Source organism: Sceloporus occidentalis, unplaced genomic scaffold (genome assembly GCF_023333645.1).
Source record: "Sceloporus occidentalis isolate IW3139 unplaced genomic scaffold, rSceOcc1.0.p SCAF_6, whole genome shotgun sequence".
Taxonomy (NCBI): Eukaryota; Metazoa; Chordata; class Lepidosauria; order Squamata; family Phrynosomatidae; genus Sceloporus; species Sceloporus occidentalis.
Genome location: NW_028316986.1, coordinates 70,144,313 through 70,160,779, shown reverse-complemented (window position 1 = coordinate 70,160,779; position 16,467 = coordinate 70,144,313). Strand labels below are relative to the sequence as shown.

Here is a 16,467-nt window from a genome sequence, read left to right as displayed (position 1 = left end):
GTTAAATCCATGGATAAAGAATCCATGGATATGAAGGACCTACTGTATTCAGTTACCCATCATGTCCTATTGTTTGTTTGCTTATTTGTATCGGCAAGCTGATATATGAACTTGAAAAGGTTTGGGGAGAGAAAGCAAAGTATGGATTAGGCTTGTAGTGGCCTATAAAACAGTGGAAACTATTCGAAAATATTCATAAAATTGTTGAAAATCACAATTTTTAAATGTTGAGAAACCCTGATGAGAAGAACACCCTGGTTGCTCATGTCACATTACCGGCAAGCATTTGGTTCCCTTGTAATTTGCATGCAACAGGAATCCAGTTGGTTTCCTTGTACTAAATGATTTCATATTGATATAATTGTTTCAGAAATGATTCATAGGTCTGAAGCCATGTTCCTTCCCGTCATTATCTTAACCACCTGGCCAGAGGACTTACAGCTCAGAGCAGAACTGGCAGTATGGAGACTTATGTTTCCCATAGTAAGATAGGATCAGATATAGGTCCTTAGCAAACAAAATATAATTTCTCTTTGCTAGGATTTGAAGTAATTTCATATAATATCTTTTTATGGCTGCAATATCAAGGACTGATGGTTCTCGATATTGGGTGCCATATGAATGTACATAGAACTGGATAATTCTTCCTTTAAAATCAATGCAACACAAGTGCTTAACTTCAGGCAGAATTGATTGCTGGTACACAGAATATGAATTGTAAATTTATATGGAGCCCTGGTGGCACAGTGGTTAAATGCTGGTACTGAAGCCCAAACGTTGTGAGTTTGATCTTGCAGAGCTCCAGATAGACTCAGCCTACCAGCTTTTCGTAGGTCGGGAAAATGAGTACCCAACTTGTTGGAGGCAATTGGCTAACACACTGTAAACCACTTAGAGAGTGCTTATCACTATAAAGCAGTATAGAAATGTAAGTGCTATTGCTATGTGTACAACTTGTGCTACAATGATGTTACCTCCCCATGATTTAGCCTAATTTTGAACTAAAATATGCTCAAATTTCAAATGTGGCTTTGTACAGTATTTCAATTCATAGCTAAGAAGCAGCTACCAACAATATGATAATAAATGAGACAAATTTCTTTCCATTTAGGTTGTCCAGGAGCCAAGAAGAATGAATTCTTGACCAGTGTTCTGGATGCACTTTCCACAGATATGGTGCATGCAGTTTCTGACCCTTCAGTGTCTTCCAGCAGGTAGGTTTACTTAGCTTCAAGAGTATCAGACTTTCTTAACTGTTTTGATAAATAATTCTAAATGCCACATGGTTGTTGTGCCATCAAATCAACTTCAACATATGGTACCCTTATGAATGAGAGACCTCCAAGTCACCCTATCATCAACAGTCCTGATCAGGTCTTTCAGACTCAGGGCCACAACTCCCTTGATTGTGTCTATTCTTCTGGAATGTGGTCTTCCTTATTTCCTACTGCCTTCTACCTTTGTCTTTTCTAGTGAGTCATATCTTCTCTTGATATGGCCTAAGTACAACTGTCTCAGTTTAGTCATCTTGGTTTTCAGGGAGAACTCAGTTCTGAGTTGTTCAAGGACCTATTTATTTGTCTTTTTGGCAGTCCATGGTATCTATAGTACACATGCCACATATTCATTTTCGTTTACTTCTGTGGAAAGGCACTAGATCTTAATAAGCTTAATAAGACACACATGAAATAATTTAAAACTTAGTTCAACTCTGAACTTTTAAATTATAAAGGAACCAAGAACAATAAGTACAGAATAAATAATCTTACTCTAGAATATTACTGCCATCTCTCATACATTGTTAACTGAGAGTAAGAAGCTTTCTGTATTTAGGCTTCAGTCTAAGCTACTTCACTCATTTCCTTCTTAGAGATGCATCACTGACTGTTAGAAATGTTTTTTTTTATTATTTACAGAAAGAACATGACACAATGTACTTTCAACATGGTAATTTTTTTAAAAAGTGAAAATGCAGTGAGAGCCCTGAAAATACATTGTGCAGCAGCATTGCTACATTAAATAGGTCATGGATGGCGACATGGATGGGAATTCACTCTGAGCCCTATGTGAGAAAGTAGGAGAAACATTTCATTAATAAAAAAGTAAAGGATTACTCCCCCCCACACACACACACACCATCCTCCTTGTTTTCATCTTATTGAACAGTAATGTACTAGGTAGCATATTTTCAGCCGAGATGCACATACATAAGGAAAGCAGTATAATTTACAAACCTGCAACCAAGTTATTTTAATCATGATTAAATCAATGTTAAATTAATCTAATCAATGTAATATTAATCTATCAATGTGTGAAATTAACTGTCCTCTTTCTTATTACCTCCTCTTTGACTTCCTTGTCCATTTCACTAGCTGATCTACTGTCCACAGTCCTCCAAAAATGTAAAGCCTTGCAATGTCCATTAGCTTACTGTTAGCATGTGTTCCCTCATGGCCAGACAATAATAATTTCAAAGCCACTTCACACACATTTAAAAGGGTTGTTTCATCTTTACAATGTTTTCTCTAAACAAGAGTTCAACATATTTAAAGGTGTCCCATGCATGCTATGTTTATTGAGGGGATAGAATCAAAGAGGACAAATATTCCCCACAAGTAATGGTCCTGATGAATCAGGAAAACAAAGGTAGAAGGGATTTAAGAAACTGGGGTTTCCTTTAATTATTGGGTCAATTAACACATTTAAATCTCCTTCCAAGTGAAGTTAGCTATGACTAAATCCCATTGAATGCAACAGCTTGTTGCATTGTTTCACTGGAACTTTATCTAAACTACGTTTAGATGGGTCAGGGCCAGCATCCTGAAATAATAGATGCTAAGCTGATTGTGAAGGCACTAAAATAATCTAAAAAAACATTCAGATTAATTTTCTGCAGTGTAGTTTTAAATATCCCATAGGAAAAAGAGTAGGGCTTCTGTTTTACACTGCAAAGTTTATACAAATTCATTACTTGCTGCAATTCAGAGACTTTACAAATTATTTATTTTGTGCCAAGTGGAAAAATGCTTTTCTTTTTTCTGATGCAACATGATGCCTTAAGAGATAAGATATAATGTTCAGCAACACTCTCTGCTCCTGCTGTGGCTGTTACTCCTGTCACAGGGAAATCCAGAGCTATATCAGAGATATCACAATTTTCCTCATATTGCTATACCTCAATCATTTAACTTTCTCTCTCCCATATCTGTCTTTCACTCAGTCACACTGGTAAGTCATAAAGAGGAAAAAAGTCCCTTCTTTCTTCCATTTTAGTAATAAATTATCCACTGAAATCTGAGCACATTGGAATCTAGTTGAATTCTCTCCTGATGAAACCAAAAGGATTGCAAATTCACACCACAAGCTGGATTGTGCCAATATTTTGAATACTGCAGTCACAGACAGAACTGCAACATTTTTAGTTTTGAATATGGCTCTACTGCTGAAATCAGCTACCCGGATATAGCCAATAAGTCATTTATTTTATTAACACTGAAAGTATTATCCTATACCTCAAGGACAGGAAACCTATGCCTCTCCAGATATTGTTGGGCTGCAACTCCCTGATCATTGGCTGTGCTGGCTGGAGTTGTTGGAAGTTGCCCTTCAACAACATCTGGACAGCAACATGTTCCTGTTTTCTTTTATACATATAGTTTTTAGTTCACTGGGAGTTATTGCCAGTTAAATGGGCATAGGATTGCAGCCTAATTTGTTAACAGTTGGACATAAAATTCTACAATCCCCCATGACTCAAATCCAGACACTCCTAACTAAAGGAGACCCAATGAATGAATAAGATTTACCTATGTGTTAACTCACTGTTAAAAGGTTGATTCAATGGATCTACTCTGGCTTAAAACAATTCAGTAGAATTAGACAGTCTCCTAATGCCTGTTTTCTGTGTTTCTGTGAATGAGATAGTACAGTCAGCTGTTAAACTTAAGGTCCTAAAATTTATAGAATGGAAAAAAAAATAATGACAATGGGAAAGCTATAGACAGACATAGTAAAAGATATAGACTTGTATCGAATGGAAAATTTGTGAGGGGAATGCCTGAGAAGTTAACATAAGATTTTTACTACTCTTTTCTAGCTAGAAGCATGGTTTAGGAGATTGTTGGAGAGAATACAGGTGGTGGATAAACATACTTGAAAATACATTTTCCTGCTGCGTTGATCTTTCTTTTCAGTGCATGGTGGTGTGAGAGCAGTAGGCATTCTAATATGCACCCAGGAACCATTAGATATTAGTAAGAGGAAGTTGGTGCAGGATGGCGTGTGTGGATGTGGTGTTGTGTGAATATGTTGGACGAAACTGAAGGTCCCAGAAGTCCAAAGTACGGTGCCAAAATGCAAACTAGAGAGAGTTCCTGTACCTTTAATGCTTATGTAGAAGAGAGAATTTCAGTCAGTGTTGCTTGTTACCTGGTTACATGACAAGAAACACTTGCAGAAATTTCATCTTTTATACAAACATTAAATGTAAAGGAGTTCTCTTCAGTTTTAAATATGGCAACTGTAATCCAGAATAACTTCCCATGTGCAATGAAATCATTTTTGTGTGTGTGCTTACCTTTTAACTGGTATTCATGATTATATTTACTCAATGATCTTTTTCAGGCTTTCGGAACCAGATCCAAATCACACTTTGGAGGAGAGAGTTGTCCACTGGTATTTTAAACAACTGGATAAAAATGCTAGTGGTGACATTGGGAAAAAAGAAATCAAGCCATTTAAAAGATTCCTGAGGAAGAAATCCAAGCCCAAGAAATGTGTGAAAAAGTTTGTGGAATACTGTGATGTGAATAATGACAAATCCTTAACAGTTTCAGAATTAATGGGTTGCCTGGGTGTAACAAAAGAAGACAATAAAGCAGACACAAAGAAACGCCATAGTAAGAGGATTTTCTGACCAGCTTTTCATTTTCTATCTAATGTTTGCTTGGAAAAGACTGGGCACTGGGTAGAGGTAGGGATCTCTTTCACCTGGATTTTCATGAGGTAGTAGTGACTGCTGTTCCCAAAGCCACCAACTCCTCATTCAGCTATGTTTTTTGGAGGTAGCAAACAGGTCCAAGAACAAAATGGAGCAAGGTCATGTGCTTGCTGATAATGATACCAGACATTCCTTTCCATTCCCACTCTCTCCCTGATTTTCTATTCCTTTTCAGTTTCATCCTTCCTTCCATAGTCACTGAGCATGCTGTGGTCATATCTACACTCTACAGCAGTTTGATATCACATTATGTTCCATGGGTGAATCCAATAAAAGCCTGAAATTTGTAGTGAAATAATGAGAATTCACAGGTAGAATGATCAATGCACCCCTCCCCCCAAAAAAAAAATTACAGAACTATCAAGGAAATAGGGGTTCAGTAAACACAGGGATTAAAATGGCAAGCAGCCAGAAATTTTGGAAGCCAACAAAAATGTTCTAACGAAGAAGCTTCACAGTTAAACCAGGCACATACTTGAGAAAGAGAAGGAACTGGTGAGGGGGAGGAAAAGAGAAGCCTGGATTTGCCTCCCTTTTGTGTAAGTGCGAATGTGTGCAACATGTAGGCACCTTCCCCCACCACACACTTTCCAGATGTGGGGAGTAACAGTTTAAAGAGGAGAACCTCCATTCAGAGACTGTCATCTTCAGACAATCACTCTCCACATGAGGAAAAGGCAAAGGCAATAGGACAGGTTTATTATGCTTTCCTCTTTCCCACATTCAGTTTGATGTAGAACAAATGACTGATTAGGGCTAAAATTTTAGTGTGAACTAACACATTTTTCCTTCTCCTTGACAGCTCCAAAAAATAATGGTGAAAGTACTCCTTCCAACAGGCAGGTGAGTACAGAAAAGAAGCCATCCAATGCTCTATTGCTTTGAGCTGTATCCAGTCTCTGTGGCTTGTTGGTAGCCAAAGACACATATGTGCACCCATTTAAAAATGGAATTTTTTTTTTTGGGGGGGGGGGTCAAGATTTTCATTTCTACACTGTAGAAACAATGCAGCTTGACAGCACTGGAGTCCTTCCTACAGAACCTTGGGATTGATAGTTTTGTGAGGCACTACCACTTTGGCAGAGAAGATGAAAAACCTTTAAAATCCTAGGATTCAGTAGGATGGAATTACATCACTTAAAGTGGTGTGGGACGGAGCAAGCCACCACCAAACAATCATATGAAGCCACACTTCATTATTGCAATTTGCTGGATGTTCATGCTTTTACATTTTCTAAAGCCAGTGTTAATTTAGTGTGGGTTTTCACACCTTTGATAGAGAATCTTCTCACAGCTAAGAAAATGTGTTCATTTCTCATCCTCTCAGAAGTTTAACTCTCTGCACATCACTGACATTTTAAACAAGGCAGTCTGAAAACAATTACTCTGGTAGAACTCAAAGCGATTTGAAAGGTTATTTTAATTCTATAATTGCTCTTGCTGCCCCACGTGCCTTACTCTGCACTCAAAGCATAACATGGATCTCCTACTTTTCTTCTCCTCTTGGTTTCCTGTAATCTGATAGCAACATGTATTGGATAGAGTGAAATTGTACAATCGTTTCAGACTTTGACTTTCTTTATTTCTTTAAATCTTTTCTGCTGACTCAGTCTCAATTATTTTAAAAGCTTATACTGTGAAATGATAGCCTTGAAATGGTCCTAGTTGTACAAACCATCTGGTGCCAGTTAACGGCTGTAGCCATGTGAGGCTATAAAGGTTTCTCACAGATGCCAAAGGTGGCTTTCATCACAAGAAGACATGCTTGAAAGGAAGGCTTTGGAAATGAATATGCCTGACAAGAAACAATTTAAAAGAAACCACCCACCTAAAAGAGAACAGCTATTGGGGGAAATGGGCAACAGGAGGTGATAATAAGGGATCTAGCCTTTTTCATTGAATCCAGAGCTGATCTGTACATTATGGTGAAGGAGGTGGTGAACTGAGGTGATAGAATTCTAAATTGGAATTTTTTTCAGACTGCATGTGAGAGGTCATAGTTATGAATACTCCCTTGTGTGTGTGGAATGACTGTGCTAAGCTCCCTCTCTCTGGTGTGGTAAGATTTTAGCCTATTTTTGTGGTGAGGTGTCAAATTATGATACCCTATCTGTTATTCTGGAGTGGTATGATCCCAGAGGGACTGTACCGATGAACACACAGGCTGATTTTTCAGCATATGTCTTTTACCTTAGCTTACTCTCATGGTTGTAAATCATGTCCTTGCCACATGTGTGGACCAGCAGGCTTGAAAATATACATTTTTGCATCTGGATTGTGAGGTGCAGTAGCAATACTAAATCAGTCCTTCCATTTCTCACTGTGAAAGATTACTGAAAACCCTCCATTCTAGGTCCAGTGATAAAGTCACAGTGCACTTTTGATTTCTTAGTACCACCAAAAAAAGATTACTTCTTCCTTTAACAGTTTTAATCTGATAAAGATAGTAAAGTATTGCAGCTCACTAATGCATGATCCATAACAATGACAATTTACCTGACAGATAGATTCAGTGTGATGTGTTCTGATAACCATCTAGATGGAAAGCAAATGAATCATCATGAAGCATAAAATGATGAGAGCAGATAATTTATTTCCAATAAAGGATTTGGGCAATTTTTTTTTCATTTTTATTCTTGAAAAAAGTGGAGGAATAATATTGTCAATTGGCACATGATTTTTCATTCTTTGACAAGAGCTAAAACACCAGTATGTTGGTTTTTTTTTTAATCTATAGTTTTTGTGGGGGGGACACAAATTATTTTGAAGTCTCTGAGAATGAAACAAATATTCACAATCCTAGTGATATTAGCTACAGTGGACATGTGGTAGGTTCTGTGTAGGTACTATTATCATGTATTTACAAGCTTCTATAGATCTAGACCCATAGTTTTTAATTGTTAGTGTTCCAGATGTCTTGGATTTCAACTTCCAGAATTCCTGAACACTCACAATGCTGCCTGGGATTTCTGGGAATTGAAGTGCAAAGCATTTGGAGGGTTGAAGACTGAGAACCATTAGTTGAGAATATTTTTATACTGAATCATAGAATCATAGACCGTAGGGGTCTTCCAGTCCAATCTCCTGCCATGCAGGAATATATAATTCTGGATGGCACTACAAACAGATGGCCACCCAGCCTCTGTTTAAAAACCTCTGAAGGGGAAACTCTACCACATTCCAAGGCAGTGTTTTACACTGTCAAATGGCTTCTATTATCAGAAAGTTGTTCCTAATGTTTAGGTGGAATCTCTTTTCCTGTAGTTTGATCCATTGCTCCATGTCCTAGACTCTGTAACAGCAGAAAAAAAGCTTGCTCCATCCTCAGTATGACACCTTTTCAGATATTTAAACATGGCTATCATGTCACCTCTTAACCTTCTCTTCCCCTGGCTAAACATACCAGTTTCCTAAGCCACTCCTTTTAGAACATGGTTTCCAGACCATCTGCACACATTCATGCTGAACATAAATGAAAATTATTGTTTGTTATTGTAATGCCACCATATATACTCTTACTAATATACTTATAACATCCTGTTTTCTCCAATTCTCTTTGACAGCAAACCTCAAAGAAGCAAGGCTGAACACTTCATATTCAAGGCAGATCTCTCGGACATGAGGGAGACTCCCTCACCAAAAGGCAATAAAAATGTAGTATTTGCACTTTGTACTTTAAATGTAAATTCACTTTGTAGAAATGAGATATTTAAACAGACATTAAAATCTGTGAAAATGTAGTAACAGCTTGTTTTAAACTATTATCACATACAATGTATGTGCCTTTTTGTTGTCTCAAATCTGTACGTGATGGAGGTGTACAAGTTTGCATTTAATCTTTTTTTGAAAGAATGTTCTGCTAGACACTGACATAGGGACTAGATTTAGTGTTTTTTCTTTTCAGTTGTATTGATTGTTTTCTGCATAAACTACTAATATTGTTAACAGTTATACAGAAAACTAGCTTTATTTGAAGTCTGCTGTATTCACAATGTTATGTAATCTGTGTTTGAGGTTGCATGTTCCAAAGTCCAAGCAAAGGCTGGAAACTGATGTTGACTTCATAGGCACCATTTATAAACACTCTGTTGGTGTTTAAGGTGTTGTTGTTTTCAGACTATTGTTTTGGGCTTCTCCAGAGCACAACTGTACATCAAGAATGCAACCACTAAAGGATTTTAAAAGCTTTTTTTTTTGTCTTTTTGTCTTTAGGTTCTTGTAGATTTTTTTCTCTATCTTTTTAGAGGACATTATTATAATATGTTTATTTTATTTTCAATTCCTTTTGCTTTTTTGGATGGTTTAGCCTGCCAACAAACTGACAAGAAGTTCATTATGTCACTCATGATTGCTTCTCCCAAGCTTTAGAATAGACATAATAATGTAATAAAGGGGAATATTTGTTCAGTATTGTAAATCTAATTATAAGGAGACAAAGAGGGTGAAGCAGGCTTGTCAAGTGTTCCTTACAGTTGGCTGGACTATGATACATGACTTTTGGTGCCCCAGGATCTACAAAGGTAAAACTATCACTTGAACAAATTATGAGCAGTTATGTTAAAGAGTTGCAGTCAGCACAAGCTCTCCCTTAGGGCATCCTTCTTGCCATCTGAGAGATGTTCTTACAAGTTTTCATGTCTTTCCAATCTCTTGGAGATGTTTTGGTTTTTTTCACCTCTTTCCTGGAATGTCTTAAGGGGACAAAAACTTGCAGATGTGAACTGAACTTCATAACAAAAGATTTGAAAAAGAATAAAAAATAATAATGAGCTGAGCTTCAGACCTTGGACAGCATTAAATTTTAACCAGCCAGAGAGATGAATGCACAGGGTAGACACACACTGTGGGTATCCCCCCCCAAAAAAAAAAAAAAATTACAAAGTGTCCCTTCAGGATTGTAGCAATTGTTCATTGCTCATTATCTCTATTGTTCATCAAACATTATAGACTAGACAGGACATAGAAATAACAGTTGATTATCATGTTCTGATGCAGCCTCTGTATTTATATCTGCATACATAGCTACATGATAATATACTATTGGAAATCTTTGTACTTTGTGGAACTGAGTAAAAGCAAATTAGTCTTGTGGTTAGAGATTTGTGGAGTACAGAACAAAAATGCTAATGTATGTTTATCTTTGTAAAAACAACACAAACCCCCAAATTTATTTGATGTTTTTTTATAATGCTAAACTCTGAATTTAATCTGTTTAGATTAAACATATAGTATGCTATGAAATTGAGTCTGTTTTGTTATTCTTCTAAAATACATAAATAGCCAGAACAATTTGTTGAACACAGAGATATATCAGAACATGTACGTTTTCTTTCCTTATATCATTCACACATGTCCCCCCTCCACTTTCCAGGAACAACTATAGGAACTCCTGAGGATCCCAGCACACAACTGGCTGATGGAATAGTATTCACCTATGAATCCTATGCTATAGTCACCTTGCTTCCATTGACAAGCCTTAGACTCACACCATGCCAAAGCTAGCAGCTAGCTAGCAAATTCAACTCCTTAATTTCATAGAGTTTTCATAGGCAAGAAATATGCAGAGGTGGTTTGCTATTACCTTCCTCTGAAATATAACCAAACTGCCTAGCATTCCTTGGTTGTCCCTATCCAAGTACTAACTAGGCCTGACCCTATTTAGTTTTCAAGATCAGGTGGGATCTGGTGCCTTCAAGGTGGTGACCATTTAATACTATAAAGCTACCTGATGGTATTAATCAATGTGATCTTGCCTCAGTGCATGAACAAGAATCCACAATCTCTTGAGTTCACTAAAATGAGGCATGTGGAATTAGATATGGATTAGCTAGAGAAGATAATTGCATTCTGGCTCAAATCTCTTGCTGAAAAGACTGCATTGTAGATCAAAATGATGGTCAGATTCTTTATCACTCTGTATTGTGTAAGTTTAGGCATACTTAGCTATGTAGTAGAGAAACTAAGGAACCCTATAGGTGAACTGTGAAGATGTATAACAGGACACCTGTAAGTGTGCCCAAATGCACACTAGCTAGTTGATGTCCCATTATACATTGATCCCATTGCACATCAGTCCAGATGCACATTGGATCTCATTATGAATCAATCCCAATGCACACTGAGTTCCATTGTGCATAATTCTCAATGCACATTAGGTCTCATTGCCCATTGCTCCTGATACACAATGATTTTGTTGCTTCTTCCCCTACACAGTCATATAACAGCAACCGTTGGCTGAATACAGACCTGAAGCATGAACAGACAGATGAAAAAAGCCTGCTTCAGAGTGTCATTGGCATGTGGTGTTTAGATGCTGTATGTCCCGATGATGGCTGGAAGCCGGCTTGAAGTTGCCAGGCTGCCCAGACACAGGAGGCTTCATGATGCTCCAGTGGAGCAATGTTTATATGCCACATACCTCCAGAGTGTCTTAAATCCAGCTTCAAGCCACAGTGAGGCAGAAAAGGCTGGTTTTTTGCAGGCCAAAAAAGCAGATCTTATCTGTTCTGTTCACCAGAACCCCAATCCATCTTCACCCATTGTGATACTGCTCAGTTCGAAGTCCTGCAGATATAAATCCTCTTTCAAAGACATAAGTCTCCAGTGAATTCTGACCATTGCATTTACAGCTGCATGCAGAATTATAGAAATGTAGAATTCAAACTGATAATAAAAGCCAAAGGAAAAGAACTTTGTGACAGGAGTTTAGATGCATGTGGAAAAGAGAAATGAAAAACAAATGTATGGCCAGTTAATAAGTAGCACTCAAAAGGCTCTGATTGTGCAAGGTGTTTTGCTTGTCCGACAGTACTGTGATACTGAACTATGAAGAAATAAAATATTAACTGTATAGAGTGATGTTAAGTAAATTTCAATATGTGAAAGAACAAGAGAGGGAAAGAACATAAGACGTTTGTTGACAGATTTCCTCTGCAGGAAAATGCAAAAAAGAAATTTGTTAAATATGTCTAAGTCAGACAAGGTGACTCAGCTTGGCATATCACAAAAAAATTGTACTCTTCACAGTATGTAATAAAGGGTAGATTTGTGCTGGTTACTGAACTCTTCCTTGACAAGGATAATTTAGATAATACACCTGACATATTTACACTCAGATATTATGTAACTAGTTTTCCTGTATTAGAAACCGGTGTCAAAAACAAAACAAAACACACAAACCCTTCTAATGTGGAGAGTGAAAGGTTTATAGCTTTCACTTAACTTTTTTAAAAGAAGGCAAATTGATGTAATTAGAGGGTAATTACTTTGACATTAAATACAAACCAGTTAACTTTATTGATGCCTGAACTTTAGACTGATTACAGTAAATAACTGGTGCAAATTGTGCTCACTATCCCAACTATTTTTTTGCAGTTCACTTAACCAAAAGCACATGTGGAAAACATTCAACAAACAGAATAACAAATGTTTCTTCCTCCATCAAAAGTCTTCACTGTTATAATTCCTAAGTAAGGGGTGGAACAGACTGCCACTGAGAAAGCATGCGTTTGCGTTTGCTGCAGCCCCAATCCACCTTTTTGCCAGCCCAAAAGGGAGCGGCAAAACGCCATTCCTTTTTGCGCCAGCAAAAAGCCAGCTTTTCCTGTCCTACCATGGCTTTACAGGGCTCCGGTGGTGTGCAGCATCTAATGCCGTGCCACTGAAATGCTCAAAAGCTAGCTGCCATGCGGGCAGCCAGGTGGCATGAAGCTGTCTTCCGGGCATCATGGGGGCATGCATCATGCATACGGCATGCTCCCAAGATGACTGGAAGACAGATTTTTGTGCCGATCTGTAGCAGTCCTAAGTATCAAAAATCTAGAGCTTGGAAAGTTACTTTTGGGGCTATATTTTGTAGAATCCCAGAGCCAACATGGTCATGAAAACATGTCCTTTCTTATACTTTAGCATTTACTGAGCCACATCTCAAAAGCTCCATTAAGTGACCAAGTGTGAACAGCATAGCATTTTCACTGAATTTGATGTAATAATGGTGCTTTCCAGACCAGCACTTTGTACTGGCCTGGATACGTGCTAGGGTTGCCTCGGAGTGTCCTTTACAAACGCCCCGCAACCCTAGCACGTACCTGCAGTGTGATAATGGCTGCACCACAGCCAAATAGCATGGTGTGGGCATGGCCTGCTCACGCCACTGCAGGGTGCTTGTGACACCCTTTCAGCGGCACCAGAAGGAGCTCCAAAACAGAGCTCCTTCTTGGTGAGTGCCTCGTTCCCTCAGCCACCAAACAGCTGCAGGAACAAAGCTGGGAGAAAGGGACCAAGCGGCCCCTTTCTCTCCTGTCAGCAGCTTCTGGGTGGCTCCTGGGGTGTCCTGGGCATGAAGCCCCAAGGACACCCTTTTTTGGGACCAGGGAGGAGAGGCATTTTGCCGCTTCTCCCTGGTCCTGAAAAGCACCAGATTGGGGCCTCAGGGCTGCTGCTGTGGCTGCCCTGGCCCCAATACATGGGGAGTTTGTATCCCGCCAATGTTCTACATTTTGGGTTTAAAACAAGGTATGTTCCTTGGTGGAAACTTTCATGAATGCTTCTCCTTTAGAACAAGATGGCTATTGCTCGAGGTCTCTTGTTTTGAATGCCAAAAATCAGACCAGAATTGCTTGTTATTAGTGTTAATATTAAGCTTTATTTATAGAGCGCTGTAAATTTACACAGTGCTGTACATACAATCAATTAAAAAAATAGAATAACAGCTGAGTGTTATCAGTGTACAGATTATATATATATATATATATATATATATATATATATATATATATTTGGCAAGGAGAGTTCAAAATATCCATGAATAAGAGTGTGTGATGCATCCCAAAAGAGCATGGCATAAAGGACAGAATGTCTTATCTACCACCAACACACAAAATGCCTCCCCTTTTGTTCTCTTTTGTTTTTCAAAGTAAAGCTGTGAGTGAGCAAAGATGGGGGGGGGGGAATCACCCTAACAAAGAAAATAGCCTCTGGTAAAACCCAGGATGAATGGTAGCTTTTCTTACGCAAAATACCCAAATCCTGTAGGTCGAATTTGTCAGCTGAAAGTTTCTTCTCTTCTCTTCATTTGGAAATGATTAAAAATCAAAATTCTTACTCATGATCGAGAAGTGATCAGAATTTCTTCTCTATAAAATGCTTTCGAAATTTTCAAATTAAACATATTTCTACTAATTTTCATATTTTGGAGAATATTCTTTACATCCCTAGCCACAGCACCACTCCCCCCAAAGCAACTGGCACTGTTGGGGGGCAGTGTCTTTCATTTGGGGCTTGGCACAGCTCCTCCCCTGATTTCTCCCCAGTTGGCTGCCTGGAGGCTGATGTAACCCTCCTCCCAGCAGCAATTTTGCAAGGCAGCAGCAGGCCACGTAGGGAGCAGGCAAACAAGGCATCAGTAGAGTGGTGGGATGGTCCTCCTCTGCTGCCGCCTCTCCATTGTCCCCCTTCAAACCAAGTGACACCAACCACATGAACATTACTGACCTGAAATTGTAGTTGTCCTCAGTTCATGTGTTATGGAAACAAACTGGATCTCAAAGGCAATAGCCTTTTGTTCTTATTAAAAAGTGTGCGATCTCTGATTATGCAGCCAGTGAATTTCCACTATCTAACCATTATCTTAGTTCTTTCTCACTTACCCATAGTCCGCCACCATGTTGAATTGTTCATCATTCTTTTTGAGATCTTTACTCTGTTAATCCTGAGACCTCTGCCAGGCATTGGACTCCTCATTGCATTTTGGTGACTCTGTGGATCTAGCTGTCTCTTAACTCAACTCTACCAGCAACCCTTGACAGTTTTTCCCCTCTATCAATGTGCATCAATACTAAGCCACAGGGCTGGCTCACTCCTATCATTCGGTATCTTCGTTCTTGTTCTTGAGCAGCTGAGCATTTATGAAAAAAGACCAGGGAATGGCAGATTTTATCCATTATAAATTTGTTCTTTTTTCCTTCTCTCGTGCTATTTCAATGGCTAAATAGAAATAGTATGTATCATTGATCAATGCCAATAAATGATGTCCACAGCATCTCTTTTTACCTTTAATTCTTTGCTAAAGCTTTCTTTTCCACCTATTCCTCCCTATTTCTCTCCTAATGATTTTGCAACTTATTTCAATACTAATATCGAAACCATCCACTCCAATCTTGAGGTTCCTGTTTCTTCTGCTGTTCTGGCATTTCAGTCATCTATATTGGTAAAATTTTCTGCTTTTTCTCCCATCTCGCTGGACGAACAATTTAAGTTGTTGACTTCTTCGAATCCATCAACCTGTTCTCTTGATGTGATTCCTTTCCATTTTCCATTTTATAATCGCTGATGCCCCTGCTATACTGACTTCTCTTCTTTATATTATTAATCTTTCTCTTTACTGGTCCTTTCCCCTCTGCATTTAAACATGTATTGGTTTCTCCCATCCTGACCCTTTCCCCGCTTCTATCATCCTATCTCACTTCCAGCTTTCCTTTCTTTTTTTTTTTTAATTTTTAATTTTATTTATTACAAATAAAGTACACATACATAACATGTAACATATAACATATAACATAAACCAATAACATTCGTCTCTATCGTCCCCTTCCCTCCCCCCTCCCCCTCCCCTAAACTTAAAATACCTTCCATACTCCTCTTCATACATTCCCTAGACTAGACAACACAAAACTGACTTCCTTGGTCTGAACCCTTACCGTTTATTTTATTGACTCTAATTGTCTATCTTTTTGTTAGTAGTAACTGATTTTGTTTTGACTTCACCTATAATACTTTTGACTTCCAGCTTTCCTTTCTAAAGTTTTTAAATGTGCTGTTTACTTTCACTGTCTTGAGTTTCTATCTACCAACTCCATGATGGATCCTTTTCAATCTGGCTTTCGTCCTTTACACTCTACAAAGATGACTCTCACAAAGATTGCAGATGATCTTCTTTTGGCCAAGTCAAAAGGCCTACACTCAGTTCTTGTTCTTGATCTTTCTGCTGCTTTTGATACAGTCATAATCTTTTGGTAGATTTGCTCCAGGAGCTAGGATTTTTTGATTTAGTTCTTAATTGCTTTAGGTCATACCTTTTGAATAGACTGTTGTAGCTGGAGGTCAGGTCTTTACTTCCATCTCATTACCAATTGGAGTTCCACAAGGCTCTGTCCTGGGTCCATTGTTGTTCTTCCTATACACTCTGTCTTTAGGTAATCTTATTAGCTCTATGGTTTTCAATATCATCTATATGTCGATGATACCCAATTGTACTTTTCCACTCCAGAACTTTCTTCAGACATTGAACAGCAAGTTTCATCATGTCTCTCTGGTATATCTGCATGGATGCTTCATCAGTGCTTAAAACTTAACATGGCTAAAACAGAACTACAGTCGCTCCTCCTAACTCACAGATCTGAGATCCACGACCTTGAATATCCATGGAGGGGTGACCTCCGCTATTTTCAATGGGGCTTGAATATGCGTGA

At 38.4% G+C, this 16,467-nt stretch overlaps 1 protein-coding gene across 7 annotated transcripts in view; it reads left to right on the top strand.

Annotated features, from left to right (window-relative positions):
* SMOC2 (SPARC related modular calcium binding 2) overlaps positions 1–10,187 on the top strand; it is a 201,526-nt gene extending 191,339 nt beyond the window's left edge. For 6 of the 7 annotated variants that reach the window (XM_089529984.1, XM_089529983.1, XM_089529982.1 and 3 more), the window contains 4 exons: positions 1,112–1,214; positions 4,624–4,898; positions 5,802–5,842; positions 8,563–10,187. In XM_089529984.1, coding sequence (XP_089386110.1) covers positions 1,112–1,214; positions 4,624–4,898; positions 5,802–5,842; positions 8,563–8,586 — 443 coding nt within the window. In that variant the 3' untranslated portion in view covers positions 8,587–10,187. The remainder of the gene's footprint in view (positions 1–1,111; positions 1,215–4,623; positions 4,899–5,801; positions 5,843–8,562) is intronic. The other variant, XM_089529985.1, reaches the window with a different exon arrangement.
* The last annotated feature ends 6,280 nt before the right edge of the window (positions 10,188–16,467 follow it).